This window comes from Drosophila montana, unplaced genomic scaffold (assembly GCF_035044405.1).
Source record: "Drosophila montana isolate Dmon_TW-CO22-7 unplaced genomic scaffold, ASM3504440v1 contig_1409_1, whole genome shotgun sequence".
NCBI classification, from domain to species: Eukaryota; Metazoa; Arthropoda; class Insecta; order Diptera; family Drosophilidae; genus Drosophila; species Drosophila montana.
The window spans coordinates 432,871-449,263 of NW_026996361.1; the positions used below are offsets into that span (position 1 = coordinate 432,871).

Genomic DNA, 16,393 nt, shown 5'->3' on the forward strand with positions numbered 1-16,393 from the left:
AGACTATCTCCATTGCCTGCTGATAAACTTAAATATTAAATTTATCAAGCCAAGTGTTTAAGTTCCCGAATCTCTTCAATAAAAAGCTTCAACTGCCGCATCAAACAGCGCTTAAATCGCGCTGTCGATATTATTACTATTGACAAACAGATGTGTATGAATATATATATATATATTTATTGATTGCAGCAATTTGATGCTGCTGCCATTTGGCGCGTCAACAAGTCAACTCCGGCTGTCAATTGTTGCCAATTACTTATACGCCGCTTGTTACAGTCAAGTTTCCTTTGCACGAGTGTGCGAAATATTATGCATGCACTCGCAATACCTGCGGGAATAGTTGCGATACATTTGTTTTATCACCAATAAAAAAGAGCAATACATAAAGGCAGCCGAAATTTATCGATTTATATGCCTACTGATAAATGGCGCTGGGATTGTTTTCGGCTTAACAAGCGAGAAGCATTTGTTGACTATTACTTTAAGATACTTCTGTGTGTGCTTTGGAGAGGGAGTTCTTGTTGGATAATAACAAACATATATAAAATAATTTAAGGAATATTTACTGCTGATATTTACTGCAGCTGCCCTCAAACTAGTTTCCATTTAGCTGACTTGAGGCATTTTTTTTTTGCTGTTGAATATTTCAAAGCGCATAAGCAAGTCAAATTGTCATTTTCAAATCCAAATGGTTTTTCGGTTTGGGTTTCTATGTAAACTTGCTTTCGTGTAGTTTGTATTTCGCATAAGTTTTACCCTGGCAAGAACACAAATCTGTCCACAGCCTCTAAACTTTAGCCAGGCTAGAATTGAACGTCAGCATTGCAATTGCATAAAAAAGTAACAAAAACTTGAGCAAAAAACTTCTGTTCAGATTTTCCATTAGTAGTATCTTTTGCTCTTATTGACGTTATCTGAGTGAATAAATTCTTGACATTCTGTCTTCCTTTTTTTTTTTTGCCTAGACGTGGATGTTGTCAATGTTTTCAAAGTTTTAAGTCTAAGCCTTGTGGGTTTGTTTAAGAAAAAGCTGGGCATAAGTACACAGTTGCAGTTTCAAGTTTCTAAGTACGAGTTGCCATAAGTATATTTAGATATATCTTTGAAAAGAGTTAACCAACTGCAAAAGCAAAGAATAACTAAAATAAAAACAAAAAAGCTGCCTATAAATATGAATAAGTTACTAAGCTACTGTAGATGCTATTTTTGTTGTTTCTGGTCTCTCAAAGAGAAGTCTGAAGTCTTAATTAGTTCACAATATTTGTCGAATGCTGTTAGAAACTAGTTTGGAAAGCTTGAATCTTTATTATTTATATATTTACTTATACACAGTCAAAGGCTGCTCGAGCTTTATCTAAAATGTATGTTTAACCATTTTACATTTGTTCTTTTCACATGTGATTTAATGCCACGAAAAAGTCTTGATGGACATGAAATGTTGTGAGTTAATGAATTAAACTAAAAATATAAATATAAAAATATCAATTTTTTTTTTATGTTTATGCAAACAAGCTTATTTGAAATTACAATTTTGATTTTATTTGTTTTGATTTTAAATATCAATTTATAGCTTATAGGCTCAGAGAAGTGTAAGGCATAAACTCTTTCCATCCTTATAATTGCTATAGACTTAATTTTAAAAATAAATATATTAAATAATAATTATAATAATAATATAAAAATTATATTATATATATATAGACTGGCTTGATGAGACTATTATTTAATAAGTTATGTTTATATTAATAAAAATAATAATTATAGCTTTTAAGCTCAGATATTAACTTGCTCTAAACTCAGTTCATCCTAAGTCGTAGACTATAAAATAATAATTAATAATAATTATAATATATATAGACTATAATATAATAATTAGTAACTAATAATAATAACAGTAATATTGATAATTAAAATAATAATAAGCCTTTAGGCTCATATATGGGCAAGGCTTTTCATCCTTATAATGGCTGTGGACTATAAAGTAATAACTAATAATATTAATATATATAATATAATATAGGCTCAGATATACGTAATTCTTTGGAAATTAGTACTAATAATAATAATAAGAATATTATAATATTAATAATAATATTAATAATTATTATTATAAATTAGCAATAATAATAATTAATCAACTTTAAGCCATAATATAATAAATAAAAACAATCTCAATGAATAACAATATGTATAAATACACGTGCACTTGCAGCTTACTGATAAAGTACACCAGTCACCAGGGTTAGACTGAGTTTTAAAAATAAAATTAAATTTGATTCAACTGTGAGTGTAGCTCGCAAGTTCCGAGTCCCCAACCCGAGATGAAAGACTAGTTGGAAATCGATCGCTGGGTGCTCAAGATGTACGCTTATCGCCTGCTATGGCTGCTTCTGGGAATCGTTTCGGGCGGCGCGCAGCTGCTGCAATGTCCGCCCACAAGATTTGAGAATGCCTACGAGGCAAGCACGGGGCTAATCACCATTGCCAATTATTTGCCAGCGACGCCCGTCAATGAATTTGCCCTGCCCAGACGTCTGTGCGTGGAGCGCAGCGGTCTTCCGGTCGTGCGACGTTGCCTCGCGAATCAACAGTGGGAGAAGCTGGAGAATATCACCTGCGAGCTGGAGCAGGCAGCCAATGAGCAGAGCCAAAGGCTGAACGAGTTGCAGTTCGAGCTTGTCGAAGGTGTCTCCTATCGTGGCTCTGGGCTGCACTTTTCGCTGAACATAATGGAGAACATGGGCAACATAATCGGCCAGAACAATCACCAAATCCAGCCGGTTGATATGCTGAATGTTGACAAAATAATTGACGAAGTGGCCAAGGAGCCAAAGGACGTGGCGGTCTGCACCGAAATGGTCGGGCTGTACAACAATCTAATGGCCACCGATAGCTCCGTGCTGGAGCTCTCGGCACGCCTGAATGCCACCAACAATCTACTCTACAATTTCGAGGACTACACAAATGCGTTGGCGCAGCAAATGGTCGCGGGGACGAACTGCAATCAACTCCTGGCAAATCCGATGCCCAAGCACCTGGTGAACGTGAAAGTGCATAATGGTGTTCAGGTGCTCATCGGCGGTAATCTGAGCGTCTTCTACTTGCTGCCCGAATGCAATCAGTTCACAGGCATTGCCATCTACTCGGAGGCAGCAGCTGGGCGCGAGGGCTGCCAGGATCATCGATTCTGGTATCGTTTTCTGTACGCCAATCAAAGTCTGGACGCGCTCAGGGCGGAGCCGGGTCTCCAGGCAGCCACATACCTCACGCATCAGCTATGGCAAGCCATGCGAAGCACAGGAGTCACCTACCTGGTCTTCAAGATCTATGCCAACAGTGCACTCTTTGTCGACGCCTCCACGGAAAGCGCGAAGGCCACTCCAGTCAGCCACGTGCTCTCCATAAACATACCCCAATCTTCGAGTGAGTATAAATGGTATCTAAGATTATGAGAGGGGAGGAGAGGAGACCTAGACATGTGCCCAACAGTCTTGTTTTCAAGGCAAGAATTCACTTTTCGATCGATTGTTCCTATCCGTACGGTTCTGTATGCAATAGAAATATGAACCTATTCTAAATTCTTTGTGAATAGCTTTCGAAAATAGAAACTAGCAGATGAATTAGGCTATATTGAATCGAATGAGGCTTATGAGGTGTACATTTCATGTTATATAAATATAAATAATATGTAATACTCATATCGCAGGCGAAAAGTTGAGTAATGCCCATTCGATCAACCGCATTGAGGCAAAGCATCAAGTAATAATTCAATAATTTAATAGTCATGGGGATGCCCACAACATTGTTTTATTAACACCAAATTCAGCTCACGCTAACCGCTCCTTTGCTTTAGTATTTAAAATAAAAAAAAAAATTGAGTTCTCATGGCCGGTGTCGAACTCACAACCTTCTTCAAACAACTGATCTAATGGCCATCGTCTAATACATCACAGCTATTCAACAACCACTAAAAAATCAACTGAAGTGAGATAAAAGGCACTTGATCTGTATATACAAATCTAGAAGCTTTATATGCTATTTTTGATTCAATACAATAAACAAAAAAAAAAAAAAAAAAGAAGCTTTATGTCAAATTTGGTGACCAGCTCTTAAATCCTAAGAGGTTTGTTAAAAGAACATGATTTCGACATCGTTTTTTATCGGCGGACATGACTCGACTATTGATGCTGACCAAGAATATATATACTTTACAGGGTCGTAGATGCTTCCCTCAGGCTGTTACAAATATTTGCACAAAATCATCATAACCTTTTTACCCATTTCCACAGGGTATAAAAAGAGCAGCACTTAATCGACTTTAATTTCAGAAAACTTGGCCCATCCGCTGGTTTTTCTACTACGCAACGAGAAGTACGAGAATGCGAATAGGAGCACGAATCAAATAGATGACTATTGCGGTTACTGGAACTACGATACATGGAAAACGAACGGCATTACGACCAATACGACTAGCTTGCCCTACGATCCGATCGTTGTGTGCTATACGGACCACTTGACACAGTTCGCCTTTCTGGTGGGTGCCAGCTGCAATCAGCAAAATTGTCCCTACGACGAGGATCCGGAGGAGGCCAAACGCAGCGAGTCCCTGCTGGACGTTACCACAGCGTTCGGCTGTGGTCTCTCGCTGTTCGGCTTGCTGGGCATTTGGCTGACGGCAGCCATCTCCCGCAAGTGGCGCTCCATGAGGTCCACGAAGCTGCTGCTAAACATGTGCCTGGCCCTGTCGCTGCTCTTTGGCCTCATGCTGCTGCTGTATGTGAACGAATGGTTCTGGCGCTACTCCTTCGACCAGAGCCGTAGCGCCTGCATTGCTCTGGGCGCACTCTTCCAGTACTCGGTGCTGTTGCTCTTCAGCTGGATGCTGCTCATTGGCTACCTGCAGTACCAGCGGCATGTCACAGTCCTTGTGGCCAGACCGGAGCATATTGTGCTGCGTGTGGCAGTCATTGCCTGGTTGCTGCCGCTGTTGCCCACCTTGCTGCTGGTGTTCATCAGCCCCGCAGCGTACAGTCCAGTCAAGTCGGGGGATATAGCATCTGTGTGTTATCCGTCCGGCTCCGGCTTGGTCTATGGCGTACTGCTGCCCATTGGACTGGTGCTTATTGCCAATGTCTTCACGTTTGTGTGCATCTTCTATAGGGTGACACGTCTCGAGGATCGCAATGGGCAGCTAATTTGGATGCAGCTGCGCCTCTTTGTGCTGCTGTTCTTTCTGCTTGGCCTGACTTGGATCTTTGGCATTTGCGCCTACTTTCGTTTGGGCCTGGTCGTAACATTTATATTCTGCATTTTGGCCACATTGCAGGGATTTGTGCTCTTTTTATACTTTGTTCTATTTGACAAGGTAGCCAGATCTGCTTGGCTTCAGTTTTTGCTTAGAAAACAAGAAACTGCTAGCATTCAACTAACCGGATGATCTCCTACAACGATTGCCTAATATTTCCTAGTTTTGTACTAAATAAGAAGCTGGCAAGTTTCTATCTTTAAAATATGTTAATTAGTATTTATTTATATATATGTAAATGTAAAAATATAGAGAGAGTGTAAGAGAAAAAAATCGTGGAATTAAGTAAGAAAACTACAGACAGAAACAGAGAAATTTATTAGAGTGACACACAACTTCTTGAAAGATTACTTTTAATCAAAGCATGAAAATGTTAGACTTACTTGAACTAATGAGAATCGCATAGAAGGGCAATATTGAAAAATTAAGAATTCTCGAATTTGCAGCGCGGCGTGAGGAAGCTCGATATACGTTTAATGTATATATAAACGCATACACACACACACTCATATATACATACCCACATACCTCACATACCTCACATACAGCTCATACGTCATTCAATCAGTCTGCCTGTCAGTCGATTCCTACAATAATAGCTGATATCCTTGCTAGCTAATAAAAACATGTGTATATGTTTTTATCAAACATTAAAGCATAAACAAACATATTTTCTAGATTTTTGCTCAAGTAATTGAAAAGCATATTGAACTTTTTTCATAGTAACTTGAAAACTTTTACCACGCCCTTGTCCCCGCACTTGGTAAGCCACAACTTTATAAGTAAGCACATACAAAAGTACTTCTTCAATGTTTTGCTCTTGATTTTATATTTCCAACATGCACGAAGGCACAAATAGAACTTTTTCTGTAAACAACATTTGAATATCATTAATATCTATGTAGCGGAAAAGTAAAGAACTTTATTTAATTTGTTTGCTGTCGAGAAGTCGACCGATTAATAAATGAAAATAATACGGTATAGCAAGCCTACAGACATATTTTTTTTAATTTGCCATGATTTTACAATTATTGGATGAAGTCAACAGTTGCCCGATTTAATTGGTCGATTTAGGTTATCGTGCATTTAATATATAAAAATTCTGGATATAATAGTGGATCGTGTATTGGGTATTTTTCATCCACCTAAAGGACATACATTACTCTAAAGCTAAAGGGATCGTGTCTTGGCTGAACGTAAATATTAGGGTTCTGGCACAAATAAAAGCTTTTTGTTTGTTTGGCAGCTTCATAGTCGCAAACTGAACGAATAACGACGCTTGACGCGTCTTCAAACGCAACTTTTTCGCTATTTGTGGATTAAATCTTGGCTATGGTATTATAATAAAATTCGATTTCTGCATAATAATCGGTGACGTCACATTTTATCATCAAAATGGCGCTGTTTTTGCATCTACAACTTACCATACAACAAAATTTCACGCAGGAAGATCGTGGTTACGCACACTGAATACCAACTTGATAAATTATGACGTCATTTAGGATTTTATTTCTAATCTTGCTTAGCATATATTCCTACTATATTATGAACACTTTAATAATATATTTATACGGTTTTTGTTTTAAATAATATTTCTTAATTTAGCAATTTACTACACGCAACGATCGCACACTAAAAACTACTGGCATTCAAATTTTCTACCTGCGTGCGCCGGGACTCGGCTCTGCAACAACAACATTAGGACCCAAACAGCAACAAACACAGTGGCATGATCTGTCCCTTTTCTTTGCACTGATTTTCCTACATACATATGTCTCAAAATCTTGCTTCAGATTTTCAGCGATTAAAACGGACGACGAAAAACAAATGGGCACTGTTGTTGTTTTGCAGCTGATTTGTTGTTGCTTGATTTTGTTTGATTTTGCGTTTGCGCACCAACCTTATGGAGCATTGAGTATTTCTCAATGCTTGATTCTGAATTAAAACGGTAATAAAAGCAATATCTGCTAAAAATTATAACTGTAATAAAAGCACGGAGTGACTTTTCGTCTCCTACTATTTATTAGTCAATGCTTTTAAGCTAAAAGCTTTTTTAGTACGATTGCTTAGCGTCACAAACTGAGCGACCAAGTGTAACGCATGTTTTCCGACACATGTCGCGATATTTGGTTCAAAACTTGACTATTTTATTTTAATTGAAGATATATTTTCTCCAACAGGTGGCGCGCAACATAGCGAGTTTCTATACCCGTTCATAAAGTGAAGAGTATCTTAATATAATACTCTAGAATGAAAGGGAGTGTTACCGCTGTCATGCACATAATTCCATGGATCTGTAATCCATTAATTATTAATTAGTATTTATTTTATTATAGATCTAACAAAACTATGAGTACACACATAAATGGATATGCAGAAATTCGTTTAGTTTACAAAATAAAAAGCAATTCATCGAATCTTGATGAAAATTCTTCGCTCGGCTGACTGGTTATCATTTGGTATGCGTTACAGCTGGCGGAGATGCCCTTCCTCCCGGCTTAGTGCAGACAGTAGGCCACAAGGAGTGTCATCAGGGCAGACAACGAGCTCAATTGGGACATGGTCTTTGACCCATTGTGGGCATCACGCAGTCCCGACTCCGCGGACAGACGCGCCGACGTCAAGCCCGGCATGCGCATGATGTCCGGCTGGCCGCCGGGATGCAAAGGGGCCAGAGGCACAGATCCTTCGGGCACCGACAGGGTCGTTGTCTGGATGGGTGCCAGGGGCGCCGAGTCCGGTGAGGGAGTCACATTCGAATTGGCAGCCACCTCTGTTGATGGCGCCGTCGCCGGCACCATCGCGGGCGCTGTGCCATTTGCGGGTGGTGCCGCTTCCGGCGGCGGTGCCGGATAGCAGGCAATCTTCTCCACTTCAATTGTCTTGGTGGGGTCCTTAGGATCTGGCTCTGGCACGCGCACTGGCACACAGATGATGCCGCCGGGCGCGGGTGGTGCATTGGGATCAGCTGGTGCTGGCGCAGCTGCAGCTGGTGCTGGTGCAGCTGCAGCTGGCGGTGCGGCATTTGCCAGACCTGCGCCAGCTGCCGTTGCGGCGATCGCGCCATCCGCAGCCGACGGTGTCAGCGGTGCAAGCGGTGTTTGTGCTGCTCCTGGAGCAGGTGCCGGAGCGGGTGCCGGAGCTGGTTGGTATGCCGGTGCTGGAGCTGGTTGGTATGCCGGTGCAGCGGGAGCTGCAGGCTGTGCGCCGCCAGCGTTGATCACCGTGGTGCCGGAGCCCGCATCGGTGGTAGTTACCGAACCAGGAGGTCCATTGTTGATGATAATAATCTTGTCCTCACCACCTCCGTTACCTCCGCCGCCGCCGCCACCTCCGTAGCCGCCGGACATCGGTGCATGCTCCACGACGCGCGTCTGCGTGGGCGTGAGCACGTGACCCAAAATAGCGCCACCCAAAGCGCCAGCAACGAGACCAGTGCCTGGAAGAGAGCAGAGAGAGAGACAGTTGATGAGCAACTTTAAGCAAATGTGGGCCGCTGTGCGCTACTTACCCAATCCCAGACCGGATGACGACTTGGGCGCTTGCGGATAGTAGGTGGCACCCGGCGGCAGTCCAGCGCCAGCTGGCAAATAGGTGGCACCAGCCGGCACCGCGGCAACCGGCGCTTGGGGATAGTAGGTAGCTCCATGTGGCACGCCTCCGCTTGGATAATAGCTAGCGCCAGGGGGTACCTGACCAGCCGGATGATAGCTAGCGCCAGCTGGTGCATATCCGCCTGGATGATAAGTGGCGCCGGCGGGCAAGGCACCCGGGCTGTGGTAGGTGGCACCGGCGGGTGGTGCACTGTGATAGGTGGCACCGGCGGGCAGGGCACCCGGGCTGTGGTAGGTGGCACCGGCGGGCAATTGACCAGCCGGATGGTAGGTGGCTCCAGCAGGCAAATTGCCCGGACTGTGATAGGTGGCGCCCGGATAGCTGGACTGCACGCCATGCGTATTGGTCGCCCCAATGGGCGTATGATGGTAGCCACCGCCGCCTCCCGTGCTGTTCATGCGTGGCCTATAAACGCTGGCGGGCGTATAATGTGGATTGCTGGACGCGCTGCCCACGCTGCCCGCTGCCGGTCGGGAGTTGCTGTTGGCCGCCGAGTAGCTTGGCGGCGGTGCATTCGCCTTGTAAGATGGATTGTAGGCCGGCGGCGGCTCGTGCACGTTGGTGCGAGCACCACCCACGGGATTAGTGGCCGAGTAGGCGGGCGGCGGACCCTGCGCCTTGGGCACGTTCCAGCCGATGGGCGAGGCGTTGCCGTTAGCTGGCCGCGAGACACTGTGGCTAGACGGCTGCGCGTGGGTGCCACCACCGTAACTGAGACGCGTATTATCCACATGGCCGTGTGATGACGAGGATGACGATGAGGGGCGACGCGCCGAGTGGCTCGAGCTCGAGCTGGAGGAACGGCTCTTGCTGCCGCCGCCGCCATACCAGCGCTTGGCTTGCGCATCCGGGCTGGCCAGCAGCAGGATCAGTAGACCCACCACAAAGGCCAGGCTGCTTAGTCGCCAGGGCGGATTGTGCGACATGCTGCAATGGAGTATCACACGTAAGTCAATTTTCTGGTATTCCAATTAGTTTTTCACAAATTTCTATTCAGTTCCTTGGCCTGCTCGACTTTGACTGAGCTGCTCCCGCCAGGCTGGAGCGCTTAAATAGATTTAATGCTTATCAATAGATTGTTATGGACTGACGACCAGAAAAAAAATCCCAGCACGTCCAAAGCGCGATCTATAACAAAAACACAAACACAGAGATTGCAGAGATCGCGATAAGAGGCATCTAGGGATGGGAGATTGTATGGGTAGCAGTCAGTTCCCAGTTACCTTTGTGGTATATATGAGGTATATATTCGTGAGTAATGTTATTGTATTTTAATAATTTTTTTATATTTCTTTTTTACGAAAACCTTTTTAAATATATTTCAAAAAAAACGCAAACACCCTTTAAAATTTGTTGAAAAAAATTATTTAACTAAAAGACTACTAATTAAATTTGTAATATGCTGGCAATTCTAGTTTTTTAAATTTTAAAATATATGTATATACTTAATTCTACTCATATACTCTATAAAGGTTGTACGCGCTGAAACCTGCAGAGAATCTATCTAAATCTACATTATTCAGATCTGCAGATAACTTTAAACACTTGATGCATTTATAATCAATCAATCAATTCGCTCTGTTTAATCACTCAAAATCGAAAATAGTGGTATCGATGTTTTCCTATTTCGATATTAATGTAACTCGCCTAATTATATTTCGAAACATACATTGCTTAGGTCTTGTACGAACGTTTTCACTACGATCTTTACAAATTGTGTATTCTTTTGTATTATTTCAAAAAGTTACTATTAATCCATATTTTACAATTAGCATTAGTGTTTTTAACAGTATTTCAGTTGACAGCTGCCAATCGATCGATAAATGCTTATCGACGCTTATCGTTTCCGGGCACCCATCACTAACAGTTTAAGATAGACGCTCACGCGCTCTCCCGTTGTCATTCTTCATTTGTTTCTGGTGCGCTTTAATTTGTTGTTTGCATAAACAATTGATTCAATTTGCGCTTATGATACCCAACACTTGGTACGCAGTAAACGCGCACTCTGACATTTTCCCGGCCGATTGTAAATGCACGCTTAGCGAATAATGTGGGATTATTACGAGTGCCAAGAGTTGGTAGTTCTACTCTATGTGTACATTGTACACTGTTTTTGCGTCATAGTCTCGGGCCTTGCCCATATTTGACGGTGACGCAATGTCACGCCCTAGCTGCCACATTTGGTGTCTGCCCCAATTCGTGGCGCGTTATCCATGATGTTAATTAACTAGCTTGCCGATTTGCTCGACTTGTCGCGTGGCTACACTCCATTGACTTTCGGCGCGAGGACTTTTACAGTCCGAGGTCGCCATTAGCTTCTATACTTCTAAGAATTGTGTACATTGAAATTAATATTGTAGGAATTTTATAGGCACACACACGCCCAGGCATCAAGAGACGCCTTCCCGAGGTCAGAGTTCATGCACAAGGTGAACGAAATCTTTCATAATAAATGAAAGTGTAGGTGCTTGCCTATGCCGTGCGTTTCTAATTGTTGGGAATTTTAATAAAAAAATCTTTTATGAATAAAGCCAGGTTTTGTTTATGAATGTAAACTGAGAAACTGCATCAAAATAAATTATTGAAATGAAAATTGTAATTTTTTTAAATTGAATAAATAAATAAAATCAAAATTTTCATTTCACATTCATTCATTTTAATCGAGTTAAGGGCTTTTAAATTTGATTAAGAGTCAATTGATTAAGAGTCATTTTGCTCGTAAGCTTAAAGTGCCATAAGATAATATACATCAATATATATAAATATAGTATACTACATTTATATATGTATAAAGATATATTCAGTAGACATGTCATGTTCATATCTCCAAGTAAGATGCAGAAAAATATCTAGCGTTATTGTAGTCTTTATTTGCTCAAGAATTCAGATGCTATAAACGGGCTTAATTAAAATCTCTTGAGCGGACAGCGATCATTGGATTATATTTCTCCAATCTTAATTAGTGTCCGCCTTATAGAAGTTTTTGATAGGTGATCTTTCGCAAGATTTTGTTTCAGGATCATAATAAAGTTGCCTCCACTTTCATATTCTATAAAAAGATGTGGTTAATTCCATTTCAGAGACATATAGTGAAAATATATCATGATTGATATACAGCCCAAACCGTAAGAGCTAGGTAGCTGAAATTTTCACTGTAGTTGGGGAAATTCCACCCGCATGTGTGGAAAAATCGTGAAAAACGTTTGTACGAAACTATTTTGTTTACCCTCCGATCGATCGAACTCATTTTCAAAGATCTTAAAGAAATGGAACGATTGAAAGGATGAAGTTTTGGATGTCAGCTCATTCGCAAAGATCTTCAAGAAAATTCATTTGAGAAACGCCCTACTTAAGAACTTAATGAATAAGTTTTTTTTTAGCGATTTTGGAAATTCCACCCGCAACTGTGGAAATTTAGCGGAAGACTGTTGAATGCGGGGAATGGCTGAAAAGGCTGTACCTAAAATTTACATCGGGCCAGGCCGGGAAATAATCGCTTGTGCAATACAAAACTATCAAAAGGCTTAACAAGTAAAAACCTTAACAAGACCAACTCTGATTAAGTCATTCGTGTTAATATGTATGTAAAAACAACTACATATAATGGATATTTTATAAACTATGCAGTCTGTACCTCAGCCGCCACAGACCATTGTTTATAATAATTGCATTTGTTCAATGCAGCTCGCGAAGCACGAGCTAAGCAAAAAGTTGTTTATTGTGAGTCATCGGGTGAAATATTTGCTGACCATGAAAACGGTTTGTGACGTCAGCGGGCACAATCGAAAAATCTCGTAATTATCTTCCTGTTCCAATATTTCTCGGAAATTTGCATTTCAAAAGCGAGCAGCAGACACTTTACAAATCAACGAGAATCAAGTCGGTAAATATGTATTTTATACAGCATAAATACTATACACTAAAATATATATATTTTCCTAGCGAATGCTCCCTTATCGCGCTGTGGGTTCAAAATGTCATGTTTACTATATCAACATGTCTCAAGTTGTAAATGTGATGATTATGTTCAACAGACAAAACAAAAATAATTGCTAAATCATGAAGTTGGGTATTTTTCACATTTACGGCTCTGGGTGAAAGATATTTGATATTTTGCTGTTTTTCTGTTTTGATTTTGTTACGTTGGGACTGCGAGAAGTGGATTATTACGCAAAACTGGTTTACTTTCCAAGGAAAAAGTTACACAAACGTCGAATGCCACAAAGCCAACGAATTGAAATTGGCAACAAAAAGTGGCCGCTAAAAATACAAGACGTTAAATTAATTGAGCCAAAGTGGGTTAGTAACCGGTTGGCAATGCGGGGGTTGGCTCAAAGAAACTATTTTGCATACCCTTGCAGAGGGTATTAAAGGTTTGTCATGAAACCTGTAACGCATAGAAGGAGGTATCTGCGACCACATAAAGTATTATTTTATAGATAAGCATCAGCAGAGGAGTTTATATATATTGAAGTTATTGTCTTTAAACTTAGGTTAGGTAAGTCTTTCCGTTGCAGGACAGTCTTTCCGTTATGTCGAAACCAACTGGATCGAACCATTAACGATCGATCGAAAAGTATGTTCCTGTATGGAACATACACATAAATGTCTATAAAGACATCTTGGTCAAACTCTGTATTTATAGGTTTCACTATGCTCAAGATCGGGCTACTAATCTTATAGCCGCCATAGGTATGATTGATCGAAAAGTAGGTTCATGTATATAGAACTTTTTTTTTATAAAGATAACTTATTAAAACTCGGTGTTTATAAGTTCTAATATGCTCTTTACATACATGCAAAAACTTTCAACATCGGAACACTATAGCATATATGTAGCTGCCTTAGGTACGGTCGGTCGAAGAGTAGGTTCTTGTATGGCAAGATATTCTGTTTACAAGATATTTTCATCAAACTCAGTATATTCAGCAAAACCGTAGGGCAAATGTCTTCAAGGGTATTAAATCTTCGGCTTGACGAATACATCCTTACTTTTTCTTTGTTCTCTTCCTTGGACCACGGCCGAAGATGTTTTTGTTTACTCAGCTGTTGAGCAGAGAAGGGCTAGGTGCGACAAAACACGTTTAATTCGAAAGGGGAAAAGCTGTGGCAGGTAAAAATTATATTATAATATATAGAAGCAAATGTACATTTATAAATTTGATTTAAAAATAAATCAAAAATTTTGTAAAGTTTCCTCTTACAAACGATCCACATTAAAAAAACCACCCCAAGCATTATTTTGACTAATATTTGAATGCATAAAATAATATTTCCCAAATCCATTGACACTTTTCAGCGCAGCAATATATTCATTTTTATATATATTTTTACAGTCCCCAATTCCGTGGCATTTGTAAACGAGAATCGAGGGGCACAAATAAATGAAATTCGAGTGCCTAAATTTAAACCAAACCTGTTGAATCCATGAAAACAGAGCACAACAAAATATTATCGTAAATAAAAAGGAAAAATGTGTTTTTTTAGCTGTTGACATTTTTATACGAATGAGTGCATTGGAATTGTTGTTGTTGTTATTGTGTGCCCCAAATAGAATCTTTCTTCAGATAGGGAGTATATATTATCTAAACAACATATTTCTTCCTACCTACAAAAACTGGCTCGAAAAGTGGGAAATATCTAAAACAATAATTTACATACCAAACAGAAAACACTTGAATGATTTTTATTGTTTATGGGGCAAAGCAAATGCTTAAACTAGTTTATTACCATATGCGGCGTTTTTGTTTAAGACCCTATTAAATTTTCGCAGCCGCAAATAAAACCAAATGATTTCTTAAATTAAACGTATGCCACTTTTAGGCTCCTTTAAAAATTGAAGAAATAATGGACAGCTTCATTAAATCGACTCAAATTGAAACATTCCAATAATTATTCACTTACATATAAGGCACAATATACACATACATATACAATACATATATGCACACATACACATGTGTTATACATACGGTTTCAAAAATGTGAAGAGAAACATGTCGATTTGCGCTTGTCTTTTTATGTGCTTATTTGGCAAGTCAACACTGGCAGGTCTCTCATATATACATACACATGTATGTATATATGCATTTATGCCCAAATGCATATATCTACGCACACTACATACATATATGAATAAACTGTTTATGCATTTTGTATTTGTTTGACCTTGAATATGCCGTTGTTTTAAACTGAAACGCAAAAACCAACTGCTATTTTGTTTAATTCAATTAGTTCCCAATGCAACTGCTGCAGCTGGCTATGAACATGAAATAAAGAAACCGGTTGCGATTTGAACTTATGTACATATGTATATGTATACTTATTTACTTAGTTGAACTTCTTGCAGTTATGTACATATGTACTTAAAACTTATATTATTTATTTATTTACTTGGTTTTCAATATTGTTTTATGCTTTTGTTTGCTAGCCGCGTTCGAGCTTAGTTCCGTGCAAAGTTTCTCAAACAACTGAATTTTTATTTGGCGTGTTTTTTTCTGTTGTTCAAACGCGAGGCGCGCCGCAAACGCAGCGCAGCGACTGCGGCAGCGACCGCAACTTGTTGGTGTGCTTTCAGTTGATGTTGTTGTTGCTGCTGCTACTGCTGCTACTGTTGTTGGTGCTGCTGTCGTTTTCATTCCATTTGCTGTATTTGTCATCTCTGCTGGTTGCTCTCTTAAATGTTTGTGTGTGTGTGTGTGAGGGTGTGCGTGTGTGTATGCTTTTTATGTCCCATGGGAGTTGTTTTGCTTCACCGTTTTTATTTAATTTTAGTTTTTATTGTTTGGCTTAGCGTCGCGGTGAGAGGTGTGTCGGCGGAGGTGTCAGCCAGCTCGGCTACTGCATTAGTTATGATATCACTTACGCACTTAAGTTAAGCAAACAAGTGGGGTTTGTAAATGTACAATAATACACATCCATATACATACATACATATGTATATGTTTATTTACATTGACATGCTGCAAAGCTTGCTTGATAAGTGTTTTGAAAGAGATGTTTTTATAAATATTCACATTAATAATTACAACTTACTTATTTAACTTTAACTTTATATTTTTTCACAATTTCATTGACATTTATTTTTACGTTGTGAATGATTTGTTGATTGTGTTCCGCCGCAGATTCTCAGTGAGAGCACCACAACTTTGTTTATTACTGTTCCCTTGTTATTGCGGGATTAATGAGCGCAAGTGAGCTTCATTCGTGTTCTTGGAACATCCCACACACACGCACGCACACTGTTGCTCTAATTGCTTTTGTATTGGTGCTCGTGCTGAACATTTTATGTCTGCGGTCGTCGTCAACGTCAAAGTTGACGTCGCCGCGAGCGTCTCCGCCGCTGCTGTTGACGTTGGGTTTGTCTTTTAGTTTGCACGCCGAGAGGCTTCGCACTTTATGTTTTTGCTATTGTTACTATCGCGTTCGGCCTTGTTGTTGTTGTTGTTGCTGTTGGTGTTGGTGTTGGTGTCC

The 16,393-nt window shown here is 40.4% G+C and overlaps 2 protein-coding genes across 3 annotated transcripts; one reads left to right on the top strand and one right to left on the bottom strand.

The window, feature by feature from the left end:
• Window positions 1–2,360: 2,360 nt before the first annotated feature.
• On the top strand, window positions 2,361–5,437 carry LOC135429455 (adhesion G-protein coupled receptor G2-like). The gene is made up of 2 exons (XM_064683761.1): window positions 2,361–3,423; window positions 4,329–5,437. The coding sequence occupies exons 1-2, from the start codon at window positions 2,361–2,363 to the stop codon at window positions 5,435–5,437; spliced, it is 2,172 nt and encodes a 723-aa protein (XP_064539831.1).
• A 2,176-nt stretch (window positions 5,438–7,613) lies between these two features.
• LOC135428691 (mucin-1) lies at window positions 7,614–15,454 on the bottom strand. Of its 2 annotated transcripts, none has more exons than XM_064682788.1 (3): window positions 15,314–15,454; window positions 8,817–9,847; window positions 7,614–8,744 (listed from the first exon to the last, which is right to left on the bottom strand). In XM_064682788.1, the coding sequence occupies exons 2-3, from the start codon at window positions 9,844–9,846 to the stop codon at window positions 7,804–7,806; spliced, it is 1,971 nt and encodes a 656-aa protein (XP_064538858.1). In that variant the 5' UTR covers window position 9,847; window positions 15,314–15,454; the 3' UTR covers window positions 7,614–7,803. The 2 variants fall into 2 exon arrangements, with proteins under 2 accessions (XP_064538858.1, XP_064538850.1); XM_064682780.1 differs by lacking the exon at window positions 15,314–15,454 and adding an exon at window positions 15,251–15,294.
• Between the last annotated feature and the right edge of the window lie 939 nt (window positions 15,455–16,393).